Genomic DNA, 18,297 nt, shown 5'->3' with positions numbered 1-18,297 from the left:
CTAATCCATTTTACCAGTTGGTTAAAGAGGAAAAAAAAATCATACTATTATATCAATGGATGCTGAAAAGACATTTAGCAAAACTCAAAGGCATTTCTAATAAAATATCCAAGTAAAATATGGGATAGAAGGAAAATATTTAATTATAAAATAATGATTATTTACTAAAACCCAAACATTGGATATAATTCTGAGTGGAAAAACATCAAATTATTTTAACTAAAATCAGGAAGTAGAAGCGGAAGCCCATTGGCATAATTATTGTTTAACACAGTCTCAGAGATTCAAACAAACTTAATTAAGATTTGGACAAGCCCTGGCTGGCATAGCTCAGTGGATTGAGCGCGGGCTATGAACCAAAGTGTCGCAGGTTCAATTCCCAGTCAGGGTACATGCATGGGTTGCAGGTCATGACCCCCAGCAACCACACATTGATGTTTCTCTCTCTTTCTCTCTCTCTGTCCTTCCCTTCCCTCTCTATAAATAAATTTTTAAAAAATTAAAAAAAAAAAGATTTGGAAAAGACAAGGAAAATAACAGATGTAAACACTGGGAAAGAATGGATAAACTCCTTTTTGGAGGGAATGGGGGCTGGTGATTTAACTGTATAACTAGAAAATCCTAGACACACATAATAAGAAACTGCTAGAATTAATATGAGAATTTTGTAAAGTTTATGTGTATAAGACAAATATACAAAAATCAATAGACTTTCTCTATCCTATTAACAAATATCAAGAAAACAAAAGAGAAAATAATCCTTTCACAGTAGGTGAAAATAATAGTCATAAATTTAACAAGAATGATAAATGTTTAAATAAAACTATAAAATGCATTAAAAACATAAAGCACAACATTTTTAGAAGTGAAGACATTATTCTTCAATGAAAAGGCTTTTATAATATAAAGAAGAGTTAATGTCACTAAAAATGTCAATTCTCCAAAAGTTAGTACATAAATACAATGCAAGCCCAGTTAGAATCCTTATTGGAAATCAATTAAGATATCTTACAGTTTATGCAGAAAAATAACTGCCTGTAAATATGTAAAAACAATGTAAAGACTCGAGGAGAAAAACTTTACTGGGTATACATCAGAGCCTTTGGATTAGAGGTAAATAAATGACCATAACATTCAAATAGAAGCTATCTCCAAATATATATTTTCTAAGTAAGAAAACCAGAGAGAGAAAAGACTTATTCAGCCAGGAGAATATGCCATTAAGTCATTATATTCAAATGAATGATATTTATTACTTCAAATAAATTAGTGGAAAGAAGAAAGAATATGGTAATAGTAGTACATGTAAAATTTTAACATACGACAGGTAGTAGTTCTATTTCATGGGAAAAGCATAAGTATTTAATACATAATACTGATACAACTCTGGCTATCCATATTAAAAGAGTAAAACTGAACCCCCATATCTCATACCATATAAAAAATAAATTCCATATGCATTAATGAATCAAAGGAAAGAAAATCCAGAAGACTATAATCTAAGGATGAGAGGGACTGTTTTAACTCAGACAAGCCAGAAACAATATAAGATAGTAATTTGATCATACCAAAACTAAAATCTTTGATATGGTGAAATTTACCATAAAAATCAATGACAAATTATACATTAGAAAAAAGTTAATATAGAAGATAAATACTCTACTGTATAAATCGCTCTAAAAAATTATCAAGGAAAATTCCAATAATACAACTGAAAATTGGCAAAATATGAAAAGCTAATTCAAAGAAGAGGAAATTTTAAAAATGTAATTTTAAAATGTAAACCTGGTTTCATACTGCTTCCAGACTCATGTGATGACTCCTTATCTTCTCTTCTACTACTAGTTTCTCTCACTTATATACATTTCTAGCATGGTGTCCAATACACATTAGGTCCTTAAAACTGTCAGTTCCCCTCCCTACTTTGGTATCTTATGGTTAGTCTAGGGGCTGGGTTACCAGTAAAGGTATTTTTATAGTATCTGGCTCCAAACACCTGATGTTTGGAGCACCTCCATTCATTGCTAACAACTTAATTTTGCTAAAGCACTGTTTTTATTGTATCATTTTCATGATTATCAATTTTCAGTGATTCCATATCACCTTCAGGAAAACATGCATACTCCATAGCCTTACTGCCAAGATATTTATTCTCTGAGGTAGAGAGAAACAAGGTACCTAAAACACAGTTTTAATCTTTTCATTTGGGAAAATGAAAGAGTGCATACAAATTTGGATTCACTTTACTAACAGCATATACTGCATTTTCCTTCAGTACACTAAACTACCAATCCACTGGGATAATGATATACTAAAGTAAATTTCACTTTGTTTTCCTGAAATCTTATTTTGTACTTAAAATATCTTTAGTATCTCCACTAGTCTTACCACTCTAAATGGCAGAATAGGAAGGGATAATAGTGAATTGATCATAGTTATTGACAGTTACTAATAATTAGGCATATTTGCAACACAAGGTAATCGAAAGATTGTTGTGATTTTAAAAGAAATAAAAATTTATACACTTATTATGGGTGGTTGCTAACAATCACAAAAGAGAAAAATCTTTTTTACCTAGTACTTCTTTTTGCAGGTCATGGCATCTGGTTTGCAAGTTTACTTCCTGTTGTTTAGATGTTTGAATCTGCTGAGACCTCAGTATAGCTGCATCTGACAACAACTTCAGATTTTTCATTTCCTCTTCAAGGCATACCTTATTTCTCTGGGACACGGACAAACTTTTATTCAGTATCTCTATTTCTGTAAAGAAAATTCAAAGTTTACAAATAGACAACATCTCACCATAAAACGATTTTCAAAAACTGATTATTTTCTTTTAGAAAATTAATAGTTGAAAGCCAAGATGAATTTCCTGAGAGTGGGGTGACACCGAACCAAAAGGTTAAATTTAAATTTAGTGGTTATTCTGCGAAAAAAAAATGAGAAAAAGATTTGAATTGCTAAACTGGGCATGATACCTTTTAGAGGTTTTCTTTGTTTTCATTTTTGCCTTTAAATTGTATTAAATGACAATCAAGCCTGCTTTTTAAATATTCACATAAATGAATAACTTATCTCTATAATGTTCTGGGTTGTACTGAAACTAAATTGTTTTCTTGGTAACATAATTCAGAAAAAGTAAATTTAAATATAAATATATGAATTTATAAATTCATACATAAGTTATGAAAAAACGTAGTAGGCGTGGAGAGGAATAAAAGGAGGCAGTGTCTAAAACTAATGAATTTATAGACATAAAGTATTAGTTAATATATCTTAATGTTTTTAACAATATTCTGTCCCCTCAAAATGAGACCAGAATTTCATTGTAGCAATCATTTGTCATTATTCTATCTACTTAGAGTAAGTTTAATTTTAAAAAAATCCCTTCACAGCATTATGTAGGTTTACATGTACTAATTTTATATAATTTCATGAAAAATGCATGGAGCATGTCATCCTTCAGAATGATAATGATCAAGTTCTCCCTTCCTCAGCCTTTTGAGCACTGCTGCCTTAAACTACTGTATTAAAATATACAAACGCACACAATAATGATAAAATACTACAAACTTTGTACAACCACAGTTAATTGAAATGATGAGTACATGAAAATCTGGACAGCCTGCTCATCCAGAGAGTTCACTTGGCATTCCTTTCCTCGCCCAGGTCACTCTGGGCCACGTGAAGGGTGTAGCATGTGATTAGATGCTAAAGGAGGCTGGCTTGGTTTATTGGTCTTAGAGCCACTACAGCAAAAATAGCAGCCACATGGGCCAGTGAAGACCAGAAACGGAGATTAGGAGGACAGACATGGCAGGAAATATGGCCAGTAAATCGAGGAGAAGTAGAGCAGTATGCCAGAACAGGGCACAGGGACAAGGGCATGTCTTAGAGGGTGGGTTTGAGTAGCATCAAGAACATGGTCCAAGGAGAGAAAAGCCAAATGTCTTTCTTTGGGGACAAACATTTGTCTAGAAGAAAAAGTGGCACGTAAGACAGGCCTAGATCATGAGCACAAAGGGTCCAGCACCTTCTTCACTTTTAATTCCTGTCCAAATTAGAAAATCTGGTAAAATAAATCGATGGGACCAAAGTAATTCAGGTCCACCATATTCCAACAATTACACAGAAATTTTTCCTAAGAATAGCTATATGCTTCTAAAGACTTATGGATAGACACTCATTTGTGTGAGGAAAACTTCCAGTGTGTTTATGTACACACTGGTACATAAAGCTTTAAAAAGAAAAACAGTGTAATTTCTCTTGAGACCTAACAAGAGAAATTATTTCTCTTATTATTAAAATACTAAATACTATTATTCTCTGTATTATTAAAATATAAGGGTATTTTTGTAGCCATAAAGGTAGCGTCCTGTGACTGGGTAAAGTGTGCTGTGTTCTCACCGCACCTGTCTACGCCTAAGTCAGAATGACATGGCAGAGGAGCGCATGCTGGGTTTGCCAGAATGACACTGCTTCGGTTAACAGGCTGACTCTGCTAGTGTGCACTGCTGACTGTCTCTAAAATAACTGTTCGTGTCAACATGACTTTCTATCTGACATTAAAAGAATAAGAATCTGCAATACAGACTCATTTGTCAAATATATCCAAACACAGGGAAAAGTACAGCAAGATTTCAAAACTAACAGGAGCTTCAATGTTCCTGATGTTAAATTAAGAGAGTCTACTCAAGGGAGGTAAATTAACTCACCCACAACAAATTACATATGCCTGTGGCAATCCCAGTGTCAAATACTCAATCCCTTCTTCATCATTAACACAGTTTCATGCTTGTCAGTCATGTGTCCCAATTTAGGTTTCAGAAAGTATGATCTCCATGAGACCCACCTATTCTGGTCACTGATCCCACCTTGTATTTTCTGTTTCAGCATGACCCTCTGTTTCAGAGGAAAGATCTCCTAACCTCAAACACTAGGATGACCACAGCTCACATGCCACCTGCCTGGAAATCTTTTCTGATGGATTTGGAAGTGGCCTTGATCTTCCTGGAACTCACACCAATTTATGCCGTTTCTATCATATGCAGACATGTGCTCTCCTATTGGACTATGTTGTTTTAAGTCAGAGGCTATCTTGTTCGTTTTTTATTAACTCTGGTGGCTTAACCAACAGAAATCTATTTTCTCACAGTTCTGAAGGCTAGAAGTCTGAGATCACAGTGTTAGCTGGGTTGGTTTCTTCTGAGGGCCAAATTGACGATCTGTTCCAAGCCTCTTTACATGGCTTACAGATAGTCATTTTCCCTTCTCTTCTTCATCAACTTCCCTCTGTATGTGTCTGTTTCCAAATTTCCTCTTCCCACAAGGACACTAGTCACACTGGATTAAAGCCCACTCATTTAAATTTAATAACTACTTTAAGGACCCTAACTCCAATAAAGTTGTATTGTGAGGGACTAGAAGTTAGGACTTCAACATAGGAATTTGAGGGGCACAATTCAGCCAATAACAATACATTTTAGAATACACATTGAAATTTACATTGTAATTAAAAATATGTAAAAATAGATGAACATGTGGAGGACTAGAAGATCAAATGGAAACATAAAAACAATTGTGTGAGGATAGAGGAATTGGTAGTTTATTTTACTTCTTATAAAAATGTTTCAAGTTTTTGTTTCACACCAACTTTTCAACTGAAGCACTATGTCACGTAGTGTCAGCTCACAACGAAAGGACATAATCCATGTAGATCAAAACAAAAAGCTGGTATTTTTAAAGGAAGTATTTGTTATTTGAAATTTTTGTAATATTGGCAAAATTTAATGCCAGGCTAGTGGTGTTTTTAGTTGTTAAAATGTGTTATATAAACATAAAGGACAAACTAGGGGGGGTGCAAATGGGACAGAAGTGGGGAGGAATGGGTGGGTGGGTGGGCTGGGAAGCGAGTAAAGGACAGAAAACTGTACTTGAACAACTATAAAAATAAAATAAAATGTGTTATATAATTTGCTAGCCAACGCAAGTACAATTATTAATATTAACCTCAAATAATCAATTTCTTTGCCTGGATAATTCCTGTTGTTAGTCCTATTAGCTTACTCAAATGAACTTAAAGAAAGTTATTTTAGGTGCTTATGTTTTCAGGAAACCTCTGTAACTTTATTGACAAGGCACACTGATGTTACAAAGAGTGAGTGACCATAAATTCACATGACTTTATATGATTTTATTACACTAATATTAAAAAAGCCTCAGAGACTAAATTTAATTAATAAAATGGGATCATCAAACACTATGTATAAGTAGATTTTTTTTAAGTTTGTATTTTGAAATACTTACTGATTTATGAGAAGTTGCAAAGAAACGTGTAGGGCAGCCCCATGACGCTTCCACGCCACCCAGCCCCGTGCTGACGTTTCCTGTAACTACAGTGCACCCGCAAAGCCAGGGAGCTGACGCTGGTACAATCCACAGAGCTGACCCACATTTCACCAGTTATACACACCCTCATTTGTGTGTGCGTTTGGGGTTTTATCACATAGGTAGCTTCCTGCAACTACCAACACAATCAAAATACAGGATTGCCCTGTATTTTGCCTCCTGCTACCCTTTCAGAGCCATACCTACTCCTATCCATACTATCCCGAATCCTTGGCAACTACTAATCTGTTCTCCAACTCTATAATGTTGTTATTTCAAGAATGCTATGCTATATAAATAGACTTGTATAGTACGTAATTTTCCTGAGACTGGCTTTTTTCACCGAGCATAATTCCCTTGAGCATGTATTAATATTTTTCTCTTTTTATTGTTGAACAGTATTCCATAGTACAGGTATAGCACAGTACCTATGTCATCCATTGAAGGAAATTTGGGTTGTTTCCATTTTGGGCCATTTTAAATAAAGCTGCCATGAATATTTATGTACTGGTTTTTGCATGAACATAGGTTTTCATATTTCTGGGATAAATGCCCAAAATACAATTAATGGGTCATGTGCTAAGTGCGTAATCAGTGTCAACAGAAATTACAAAACCATTTTCTAGAATGGCTACACTACTTTACATTCTCACTAGCAATGTTAAGTGATCCAGTTTCTCCAGTCCTTGCTAATACTTGGTATGGTCAATTGAAATTTTAGACATTCTAACAGATATGTAGTAGCATTCTATTATGGTCATAATTTGCATTTCCCTAATTAGCTAATTATGTTAAACATTTTTGTGTGCTTATCTGCCATCTGTATATCTCTTCAGTTAATCGTAAGTCCCACCACATAAAATGAAATATCATTATTTTATTACTTATAATGTACTATTTACAAAGAAAAAAGATGGTTGTGTTCTATGTACATGTAACAAACCTGTCAAGGCTGTTTCACTTATGGATTTAATTTGGAGACAAACTTCTTCTTTCAGTGAAGTCCAGTTTTGAAAATGATCATAAACTTCATTTTTGATACTAGTTATCTCCCTTTTAGTAAAAGTAAGTAATGAAAGAGTCTTATTCCAGAAATACTTGTACTCCATCAATCTTTGACTGTAAGGTAGTAAAAAATAAATAGGATGTTTAAAATATAGCATCATAACAAATATTTCTTTGAAAAAAGATAGTTTTCTTTGAAAAATGGTTTTAGAGTGACCACGTCATCTATCATCTAAATGAAGACAATTTGGAGTGTGAGGAGGTGCTATTTCTACTTTGTTGAGATGACAGATATAAACTGGAAATATTGTAGAAAGACTAAGGTATATGTTATCCTAATTCATTTCCATTCTGTTACCATTTTAACTATAAAGAAATAGAGCTCTTTTATACATATTTTTCTATTAATTTTTAAAAATTAATTGAACAGCAAAGATTCAGGGAAGAAAATTAGGTCAAAAGTGGCTTAGTCACAGTGCCTAAATGAGAATCTCAGATTCTTAGACAGCATTCTCCCTGCATACCATAATTTTATAGGCAGGTTAAAACTTGGGGTAATAACAAACAAAACCTTTAAAAGTTACTGATCCAGTGCTCTTGCTTTGTGAAATGCCACAGTTCAAAGTGATTGCAGTGATTTTTTTTTTACTTTCAGGTAGATGTTCTGGCTATAATTTACCTAGTAATCAAGCAAGATGCAGACATAAACCTGTGAGTTATCAGCAAAAAGATGATTAATGAAGCCATGGGACTATAATTATTTGGTTAATATTTATTTCTCCGAATAGGCTAAGATCTATGATGCTGACACTACATATGTCTTGTTCATCACAATTTCCCTAGCACCTAGCAGAGCACCTGTCACACAGGGGTGTCTAACCCGCAGCCTGGGGGGTTACATGCAGCCCGGGGGTTACATGCAGCCCAGGATGGCTATGAATTTGGCCCCCAAAATATCATAAATTTACTTAAAACCTAATTTTTTGCTCATCAGTTTTCATTAGTGTTTACTTATTTAATAAGTGGCCCAAGACAACTCTTCTTCCGGTCTGGCCCAGAGACACCAAAAGGTTGGACACCCCTGATAGTATGTGTTCAATAAATACTGACAAATGAATAAACAAAAAAAAATAGATCACTCAGCTGGGGGAATGAAGAAATGAGAAGTGCTAAGGATAAAACACTGGACAACACTAACATTTATGGGACTAAAACAGAAAAGAATCCCTCAAAAGAGACTAGAGAGCCACAACCAGTGAATTAGAAGAAAAAAACAAAATGCAATAAAACTATCAGAAAAGCCAGAGGATAAGAGAATTTAAAGAAGTGTTTAAGGCCCCAGATAAAGACTGAACAAAGCATGGATGAAACTGGAAAGCATTATGCTAAGCGAAATAAGCCAGGCCGTGAAAGACAAATACCATACGGTCTTCACCTTTAACAGGAAACTAATCAACAAAACAAACAAACAAGCAAAATATAACCAAAGAAACTGAAATTGAGAACAGGCTGACAGTGATCTGAGGAGAGAGGGAAGGGAATTTCAGGGGAAAAGGGGAAGGGTACACAGGAACAAGTATAAAGGACACATAGACAAAAACTAGGGGGGGTGGAAATGGGAGGGAGGTGGGGAGAGATGGATGGGTGGGCTGGGATAGGAGTAAAGGACATAAAACTGTACTTGAAAAATGATTTAAATAAACTTTTTAAAAAAGGAAAATTTTTAAAAAGTGCATTGTACCTGCTATTAAGGGAGCATTTGGTGATCTCAGAGAGAGGCATTAGTTAGAAAAGACTGAACAGCAAAGCAGAAGTGAGTAAACAGGGGCTATGTGCTACCAACATTCAAGAATACTGACTGAGGTGGCAAGACGAGAAAGAGGAAGATACAGAGTAGAACAGTTTGTAAGAATGGGAGACACCCAAATGTGTGTACACAGCTGGACACAGTATGAATGCAGGCACAGAGGCTAAAAGCACAGACAAGAGATGTGCTCATTTCTTGTGCAAAGTCCTAGAAAGAATGGATGTAGGCTGAAAGCTTAGCCTTTGCCAGAAAGAAGTATGGTGTCATCCTGGGTGGTAATTAAGGCCCACCTGAGTGATCAGAAGCCACAGGGAATGCCTCAGTCAGTCTCCTAGGGAGCTAGCGAGGAGAGATGTTGATCTCAAAAAGCAGAGAAAGAATCCAAAGAGATCACTGACTGAAGAAGGCCAAAGGTGAGGATGGAAAGTCTGAATGTGGAGCCAGAAACTGGCAATACAGGGAGACAAGCGCTATGAACCAGGTCAAGGTTAAGGGGCTAATGGGCCTGGTGTCAGGCAGCTGCTGGAAGCAAGCCAGGGGCTAAAGTGATGTTCAACAGAACAGACTGGATGAGGATGCAGGTGCCTCTCTCTGTAGGGAGAAAGGCAGGAAACAGAAAATACAAGCTTGTTAGCTAAGAGCAGATCCATTTTTGTAAGGCTTATATCTTATATGATTGGTGGTGTGTGGGAGAAAGGCTTTCTTAAAAAAAGAATACAAAAATGATGACTTACAAAATTATGTTTAAAAGTGTGAAACTATTTGTCTTGGCTGGTGTGTGGCTCAGTGGACTGAGTGCCAGCCTGCAAATTGTAAGGTCACTGGTTCGATTCCAGGTCAGGGAACTTGCCTGGGTTGCAGGCCAGGTCCCCAGTTGAGGATGAGCAAGAGGCAACAGACTGATTTCTTTCACACATCAGTGTTTCCCTCTTTTTCTCCCTCCCTTCTCCTCTCTCTAAAAATAAATATAAACAAAATCTTTTTTAAAAGTGTGCAATATTTTGTAGAATGAGAAAAATTATTAAATTTAAAAATAAAAATATTTAAGTTGATAAATTCCATAAATATCACAAAATAAGGGATACAATGTAACTTTTTAATAAATAACAGCTGTGTAACACTTTTGCCTATAATTTTTGGCTACATGCTCTACATTCACCTCTTCATATGAGAACCATTCTATAATAATTTTACATGAAGAATATATAAACATTAATACAGCTTTTCATCTAGATGGCCATTGATTTTTTATTATTCATAGTTTAGAAAAATACTTGCAGCTTCATAGCTCACTGTTTATTCGTAATGTCATGTAAATACTAAGCAGTGTTGAATTTAGAAAAATCCTTATCAAATGTCTTTCATATATGATTATAAATTTTTTTGGCATTTCAAGGTTCTTTGGAAAATGACTAGTCTTAAATTATCTTTGAAATAATGAATCTCATGAACTAGTTTATCTTCGATGTCCTTGAAGTGGTATAATATGACTTTTATGTTATATTCAGTGATGTTGGCAGTTTTTGGCAAATCTGTAAGAAACTCAAATATTTATCCAATGTATTCAAATAATTAACTCCTCTTCAGTGGATGGTTTATGAAATAATCTAGGAGCTCTTATCAAAAATGTGTCTCTCTTAAGTTACTTGATATAATATGAAAAAACATCACTTAAATTTGTCTCTGCCAAAATAATTTCTATTGTTTAAAATGCTCATCTTTCTTGCTTTTATTCTATTAATTTTCAAAAATTCATACACATCCAAACCGTTAGTCTTTAATTCCTTAATTGTGGTATTGAAGCCTTGTAAAATGTCTTTCTAAGTGGCAGGTATAATGGTGTATTCCCAACTCATCTCCCCTTACTCAGACCCCCACCCCAACGCTTGTGACCGCGCCAATGGCATACTGACACCAGAAGTGAGAGAGGAGAAATCAGAGTAGAAAAAGACAGAATTTTGGCGTGGAAAATTTCAGAGATGACAGAGTGTAGATAGATTTATAAGTAAGAAAAATTAAAGGATAAGCTCTTTATATTTCAAAAAATTTATGAATGATTCACAACAGGAAACTTCTGAAAGTGAATATAGACTACTTAGCGGACTTGGGCCAGAGCTATTACCGGAGCCAATCTTGCACACAGATCATCAAGATTAAAATGGAGAGTTGAGTTCACCTGGGTGGTATCCTGCTGGTTCAATACCAGATTTCTAGGAAACAGCAGATATTTCTGAAGATAAAGATAGCTATCTGTTTTGTGAGTAGACTCATTCATTTATTCAAAGATTATTTATTGCCCTGGCTGCTGTGGCTCAGTGGAATGAGCACTAGGCTGCAAACTGAAAGGTCACCAGTTCAATTCCCAGTCAGGACACATGACTGGGTTGTGGACCAGGTCCCCAGTTGAGGTGCACGAGAGGCAACCAATCCATGTATCTCTCGCACACTGATATTTTTCTCCCTTTCTCCTCCCTTTCCCCTCTCCCTCAAAAGAAGATTATTTATTGAGGAAGGCATTTATGAAAGGTAAATGAAAAGCAGGTTATCACCAGATAGTGTATGAAAAATTATTAGCGCAATTTTTTTTAACAGAACAATGGCAATAAGTAGTAGACTGAAAAAAAAAACAAGAACCTAATGTTTAAAATATTCATCCTGCACATATATTTTAGTCACCCTAAACCTGTGTCTATTTGTAATGTTCATTTAACTTATTTCCCTTTCCTAAGAGTTAAAAATTACTCAATTCAAAAATTAATTCTTTCGTATATTCTCTCTTCAATTCCCTCTTTAAAGATTTTATTTATTTATTTTTAGAGAGAAGGGAAGGGAAGGAGAAAGAGAGGGAGAGAAACATCAATGTGTAGTTGCCGCTCACACACCCCACTACTGGAGACCTGGCCTATAACTGAGGCATGTGCCCGGACTGGGAATCGAACCAGCAACCTTGGTTTGCAGGACTATGATCAATCCACTGAGCCACACCAGCCAGGGCTCAATTCCCTTTTTAGATTTAGAAAAGAAAAATGTACTTTCTAGTTTCTTTAGAACATTGAGTTTTACCTTTAGGTATTATAAACTCTCCAAAGATTATATAAAAGCAGAATTAATACATTTATGCTGCAGATTTTTAAATTTATCAGTTTTATTACTATATTTAGGAAGTTTCCCTATTCTATTATTTTTTTGTGCCAGGGGATCCAAATCCACCAAGAAACTCTGGTCAAAAGGAAAATGTATTAGTTACTGTGTTTTCAATCTAAATGTCACTGTAAAATAAGAACAACATGTTTGCCTGATTTAAATTTTATTGGTAAAGCCATTAAGTTGTAATGATGGTTTTAAAAAGTGCAGTTATTTACACATTTTTCAACCACACCAAATATAGAAACTCTACTACACTGTGTTTGAATATTTATAAAGCTACTTCTGAATGTATCTTTTCAATCTTTATAATTTCCAATTATTTCAAGATAGCCTTACCTGCAGACTTGTGATTGTCTCTGTTTAATTTTTAACTGCTGTTGCAAATGACTCAATTCTTTCTGTACTTTTTGAAATTCATTTTGCTGACTTTTTAAATGCATGCTTTCAGCTTGAATTCTAAAAATATAAGCAAATAACATCCATTACAAGCCTAAATATTTTCTCACGCATACACTCTTAAATTAATATTTAAATACACTTTTTTTTTTAAAATATCTTCTCTTTACTTTTTTTTTAAGATTTTACTTATTTATTTTTAGGGAGGGAAAGGAGGGAAGGGAGAGAGAGAGAGAGAGAGAGAGAGAGACATCAATGTGCGGTTGCTGGGGGTCATGGCCTGCAACCCAGGAATGTACCCTAGCTGGGAATCGAACCTGGGACACTTTGGCTCCCAGCCCGCACTCAATCCACTGAGCTACGCCAGCCAGGGTAAATACACTTTTAATAAAAAATAAATAAAAGACGAAAACTATGCATCTGTATATCTGCTGAATGAGCATATAGAAAAAGTATGGAGAGACACGTGTCAAACGTCCATCACCCTTGGGGAGGACAGCAGAACTGATGGGCAGGGGAAAGGCAAAAAAACGGATGGGAGGCAAGACTTTTACTTTCTATCTTTTGTACTGTTTGAATTTTTACAATGAACACATATTTTTACTTGAAATACTAATTTAAATGTAACTAAAGAAATATCCATTTATTTTTATTAGAGTAAGATGTGTACATAATTTGAAATGTTAAATATTATTGGATTAAAAGAGTTACAAGAAAAAATAATCATTTGCCTTTACCTCAACTTCCACTGCCCAAACCTACCATGCTTTCAATTTTTTTGTTTACAGTATTTATCTCTATATTACTAAATAACATGCTTATACTATTATTAATATTTCATTTGAGATATTATCTAGTGAGTTACAAGTCAGTTCAGATCTGGTTATGCTACACGTACACAACTGAGACCTGAATACAATGGCTTAAGACAGGAGGGTATATTGCATAAAACAAAGGTACTGGTAGCCAGTCTAATGTTGGTATGATAGCTGTATAGTGTCACCAGAGCCTCAGGATTCCTCCAATTCTCTGTTCTACATTTTTTTTCAAAGATTTTATTTATTTATTTTTAGGGAAGGAAGGGAGAGAGAGAGAGAGACATCAATGTGCGGTTGCTGGGGGTCATGGCCTGCAACCCAGGAATGTACCCTGGCTGGGACTCGAACCTGGGACACTTTGGTTCCCAGCCCGTGCTCAATCCACTGAGCTACGCCAGCCAGGGCCTCTGTTCTACATTTTTGGTGTGTATTTTATCTTCATAGACCATGATAAGGGCAGAAACACCATCAATTACTTTTCCATTCCAGACCAGCAGCAGGAAGAGAATAATGGCTCACTCTATGCCTTTTAAGATTTCCTGGAAGTGCCATTGAATACTTCTGCTAAACTTAGACACAGGTCAATACCTAGTTGTAAGAGAAGATAGGAAATGTAGTGTTTTAACTGGAAAGATTAGTCCCCAGACTTGCCCGTATTTCCACATTTCTATTACTAAGGAGGGAGGGAGAATGAACATTAGGGTAGGCAGCCAGCAGTCTCTGCCACAATCCTAAAGAAGGCTGACATTCCTACACATATCCACACACCTATACACACACAGCATTCTCCCCTCATCCTCCCAATATAAAGCAATCTTTTAATTCAGTAATTACATTATTCTTCACTAATGAGCCACATGTTATACCATAATCACATTTCTGTTCTTGTACAACTATTTTTGTTGTCCCTGGATTTAAAACCATCTCCTTTCTTCTTTCTCAGCTTTCTGTGTACCTATCACTGATACTTCTGAATCTGACAGGTGTAGTGCTCCTCTCTCAGTACCTTCTGACACAGCACACCATCCTTCCTTATCATTTCTCTTCCAGGAGACAGCTTTCCCGGAGCGCTCCGTTCCCCTGCTCCAGTCTTGCTTGTGCTCTGGCGTGACCATGCAACTGTCATCCCGGAACTCCCCTTCCTTACTGTTTCCGGTACTGTCCTCGGCTCTTCCACGTGAGACCTGTATTCTGGTTCTAAAGCCCTTCTCGGTTTACTCCTTTGAGTGGAATAAGTCCTCCAGGGTCTTTTTGCGCATGGGAAGTAAATCTGAGATCTTGAACATCTGAAATTGTCTTTATTTTATCTCAGACTAGACACTTTGGCTGGATTTAGAATCACAAGTGAGAAAAGTGTTCTTCAGTAGGAAATCAGGGCACTGTTCTACTGTTTTCCTAACTGCCAGTGGTGCTTCTGAGAAGTCCAATGTCATTTTGATTCCTGCTTCTGTGTCTGATACATGGTAGGCCCTCCCCACACCATGGCCCACCTCAATTTAGAAGCTTTAAAATGTTTTCTATTTCACTTTGTATCATAAATTTGATCAAAATACATCATCATGTTAGTCTTTTGTCATTTTCTGTGCTGGGCACATGATATTCACTTTGAAAACTGATCCTCTTCAGTTTCAAGAACTCTCCCCTAGGGGGAACATAGTAATTCCCTCACCTTCCATTTTCTCTGCTTTCTTTTTGGAATACTTTTCTTTTGTTTTGGGTATGAGACTGCCTGGAGATATCTTCTGATTTTCTTAAACTTTCTTGGCCATCTTATCAATTTTAACATTTTTTCCACTTTCATTATCTTTCATCCTGCCTAAAATTTTTAATTTCAGCTATCATATTTTAATTAGAATTCTTAGTAATTCAAAGTAAATTTTTTACTACCCCATTTTCTTGTTTCATGGATACATTTTCTTATCTTTTTGAGGATATCAAGTATAGTGTATTTTTAAAGTTTCCTGCAGCTCACTGCATTTTTTTCCTTTGTTTTTCTTTTTTTCTTTCACATTTGAGGCCTCCCTTGAAAATATGAAGGTCCTTATTTAAATGCAAGACTCAAAACCATAAAACTCCTAGATGAAAACATAGGCAGTAAACTCTCTAACACTCCTCTTAGCAATATTGTTTTCTGATATATCAAAAACAAAAGAAAAACAACAAATGGAACTACATCAAACTAAAAAGTTTTTACCCAACAAAAGAAACCATAAACAAAATGAAAAGACAACCTAGTAAATGGGGGAAGATATTCACAGATGATACATCTGATAAGGGGTTAGTATCCAAAATATAAAGAATTCATATAACTCAACACACACACACAGAAAAAAAAAAACAAAAAATAAGCTAATATAAACATGGACAGAGGACCTGAATGGGCACCTCTCCAAAGAGGCCATACAGATGGCCAAAAGACATATGAAAAGATGGTCAATGTCACTAATCATCAAAGAAATGCAAATTAAGACCACATGAGATATCACCTCACATCTGTCAAAATGGCTATCATCAACATATCAACAAACGAGTGTTGGTGAGATTGTGGAGAAAAAGAAACCCTTGTGCATTGTTGGTGGGAATGCAGATTGGTGCAGCCACTGTGAGAAACACTTTGTAGTTTCCTCAAAAAATTAAAAATGGAACTGTTTTAAAACCCAGTAATTCCACTTCTGGGTATATATCCAAAGAGACTCAAAACCCTAATTTGAAAAAACATATGCACCCCTTTGTTTATTGCAGTGTAATTTATAATAGCCAAGGTATGGGAGTAACCCAAGTGTCCACCAATAGATGAGTGGATAAAAAAGTAATGGTACATATATACAATGGAATATTACTCAGCCATAAAAAAGAATAAAATTTTACCATTTGCGACAACATGGATGGACCTAAAGGGTATTATGCTAAGTGAAATTAGTCAGACATAGAAAGAAAAATACCACATAATTTCACTTATATGCAGAATCTAAAGAACAAAACAAACTAACTAAACAGAAACAGATTCATAGATATAAGAGAACAAACTGATGATTGCCAGAGAGGGGGGTGTTGGTGGGCAAGGTAAAAAAATGTGAAGAGATTAAGAAATACAGATTGGTAGTTACAAAAGAGTCCCAGGGATGTAAAGTAAAACACAAGAATATAGTCAATAATATTGCAATAACCATGTATGATGCCAGGTGGGTACTTGAACTATTAAGGATCACTTTGTAAATTATATGATCATCTAACCACTATGCTGTACACCTGAAACTAATATAAAATAATATTTAATGGCAACTGTCATTGAAAAAGAAAATTTTAAAAATTAAAATAAAATAAAATTATAGCCATGAAAAAAGTCTGAAGATTCTTTGTTGTCTATTTAGACTCACAAATGAGGCATTTCAAGGACAACTAGTCCAGTTTCTACAACAAGTTAATGATGACAAAGAAAGAAAGGGCGTTGGTTCCAGATAAAAGAGAAGCAAGAAAAGTGACACTCAAATGTGACATGTGGATCTTGTATAGAACCAGATTCAAACAAGTAAACTGTAAAAATAAAATTTAAGAACTGAGAGCTTTGGCGAGTATGGCTCAGTTGGCTGGAGCATCATCCATAAGAAGGGTTGCAGGTTCAACTCCTGGTCAGGCACCTGCCTAGGTTGTGGGTACGGTTCCTGGTAGGGGTGCATATGGGGAGCAGCTGATCCACGTTTCCCTCTCACACTGATGTTTCTCTCCTTCTCTCCCTCCCTGCCCCTCTCTCTAAAAATCAATAAGCATGTCCTCAGATGAGAATTTTAAAAATTGAGAAAAAGTTATTATGAGCTGGGAATCAGATGAAAACATGGAACTATTGCTAATTTGGGCACAATAATAATATTATTATATAAGAAAATGGCACATCACACTGAAGTAAACAGGGATGAAAAGAGCATACAGTCTTGGATTTGCCTTAAATTACTTCAGCAAACAAAAAAGAAAAGAACATGTGACAAAATCTTGGTAATTTTTGAATTTGTGTTAATGGGTATTCGTTATACTATTTTCTCTTAATAAAAAAAACCTAACGAACGAGGCACTGAAATGCTATCTGTAAGTTTCTTGGTGTGTGTAGGAATTAATAAATGATGGGTTTCACTGTGGAATAGTCAGGCGGGAACCTAGCTGTTCTGTGATAGTACCTAAGCCATCTGCCAGAGTCGGAAGGTAATTATAAGTCTTTTGGGAGGTAGAGAGACCCCAGAGGCCTAAACGTACTGATAAAATATTTTAATGAATACTCCTATTTTCAGCCCTACTTTGTAACTTGACAAGTACTTGTCTTAGCATACTAAGAAAAAAAATCAGTCAAATGTTATTTTCAAGAGTCACATTTAAAAAAAAGATTTAACAGAGATATGTATTAATTAACAGGTTAGTAAAATATATATGACAGATGCTGTAAAATGATAAAATATATATTAACAACTAGCAAACCATTAAATGGATCAATGACCCTTTCATTTTGATAAAAATTCTAATCTACCAAGAAAAATAATAATGATGAACTTTTGTATACCCAAAACATACTTAAAAATATGTAAAGAAAAATGTGTTAAAAATCCAATGTGACCAACTCAATAATGACAGTGTAAAGTATTAACACATTTCTCACAGAAATGGAATGGTCACGATGACATGAAAACCAGGTGAAGATATTCAGTATTTGAATAACAATTAACAAGCTTGATGTATGGATATAATTAGAAT

The 18,297-nt window shown here is 35.2% G+C and overlaps 1 protein-coding gene across 2 annotated transcripts in view; it reads right to left on the bottom strand.

Moving 5' to 3' along the window:
- LEKR1 (leucine, glutamate and lysine rich 1) overlaps positions 1-18,297 on the bottom strand; it is a 152,964-nt gene that overhangs the window by 91,500 nt on the left and 43,167 nt on the right. For both annotated transcript variants that reach the window (XM_028504822.2, XM_036017601.1), the window contains exons 4-6: positions 12,683-12,802; positions 7,331-7,506; positions 2,575-2,760 (exon numbers count right to left, since the gene is read on the bottom strand). In XM_028504822.2, coding sequence (XP_028360623.1) covers positions 2,575-2,760; positions 7,331-7,506; positions 12,683-12,802 — 482 coding nt within the window. The remainder of the gene's footprint in view (positions 1-2,574; positions 2,761-7,330; positions 7,507-12,682; positions 12,803-18,297) is intronic.

Source organism: Phyllostomus discolor, chromosome 2 (genome assembly GCF_004126475.2).
Source record: "Phyllostomus discolor isolate MPI-MPIP mPhyDis1 chromosome 2, mPhyDis1.pri.v3, whole genome shotgun sequence".
NCBI classification, from domain to species: Eukaryota; Metazoa; Chordata; class Mammalia; order Chiroptera; family Phyllostomidae; genus Phyllostomus; species Phyllostomus discolor.
The sequence above is the reverse complement of the archived record's forward strand: the minus strand, read 5'-3'. Positions and strand labels throughout refer to the sequence as shown.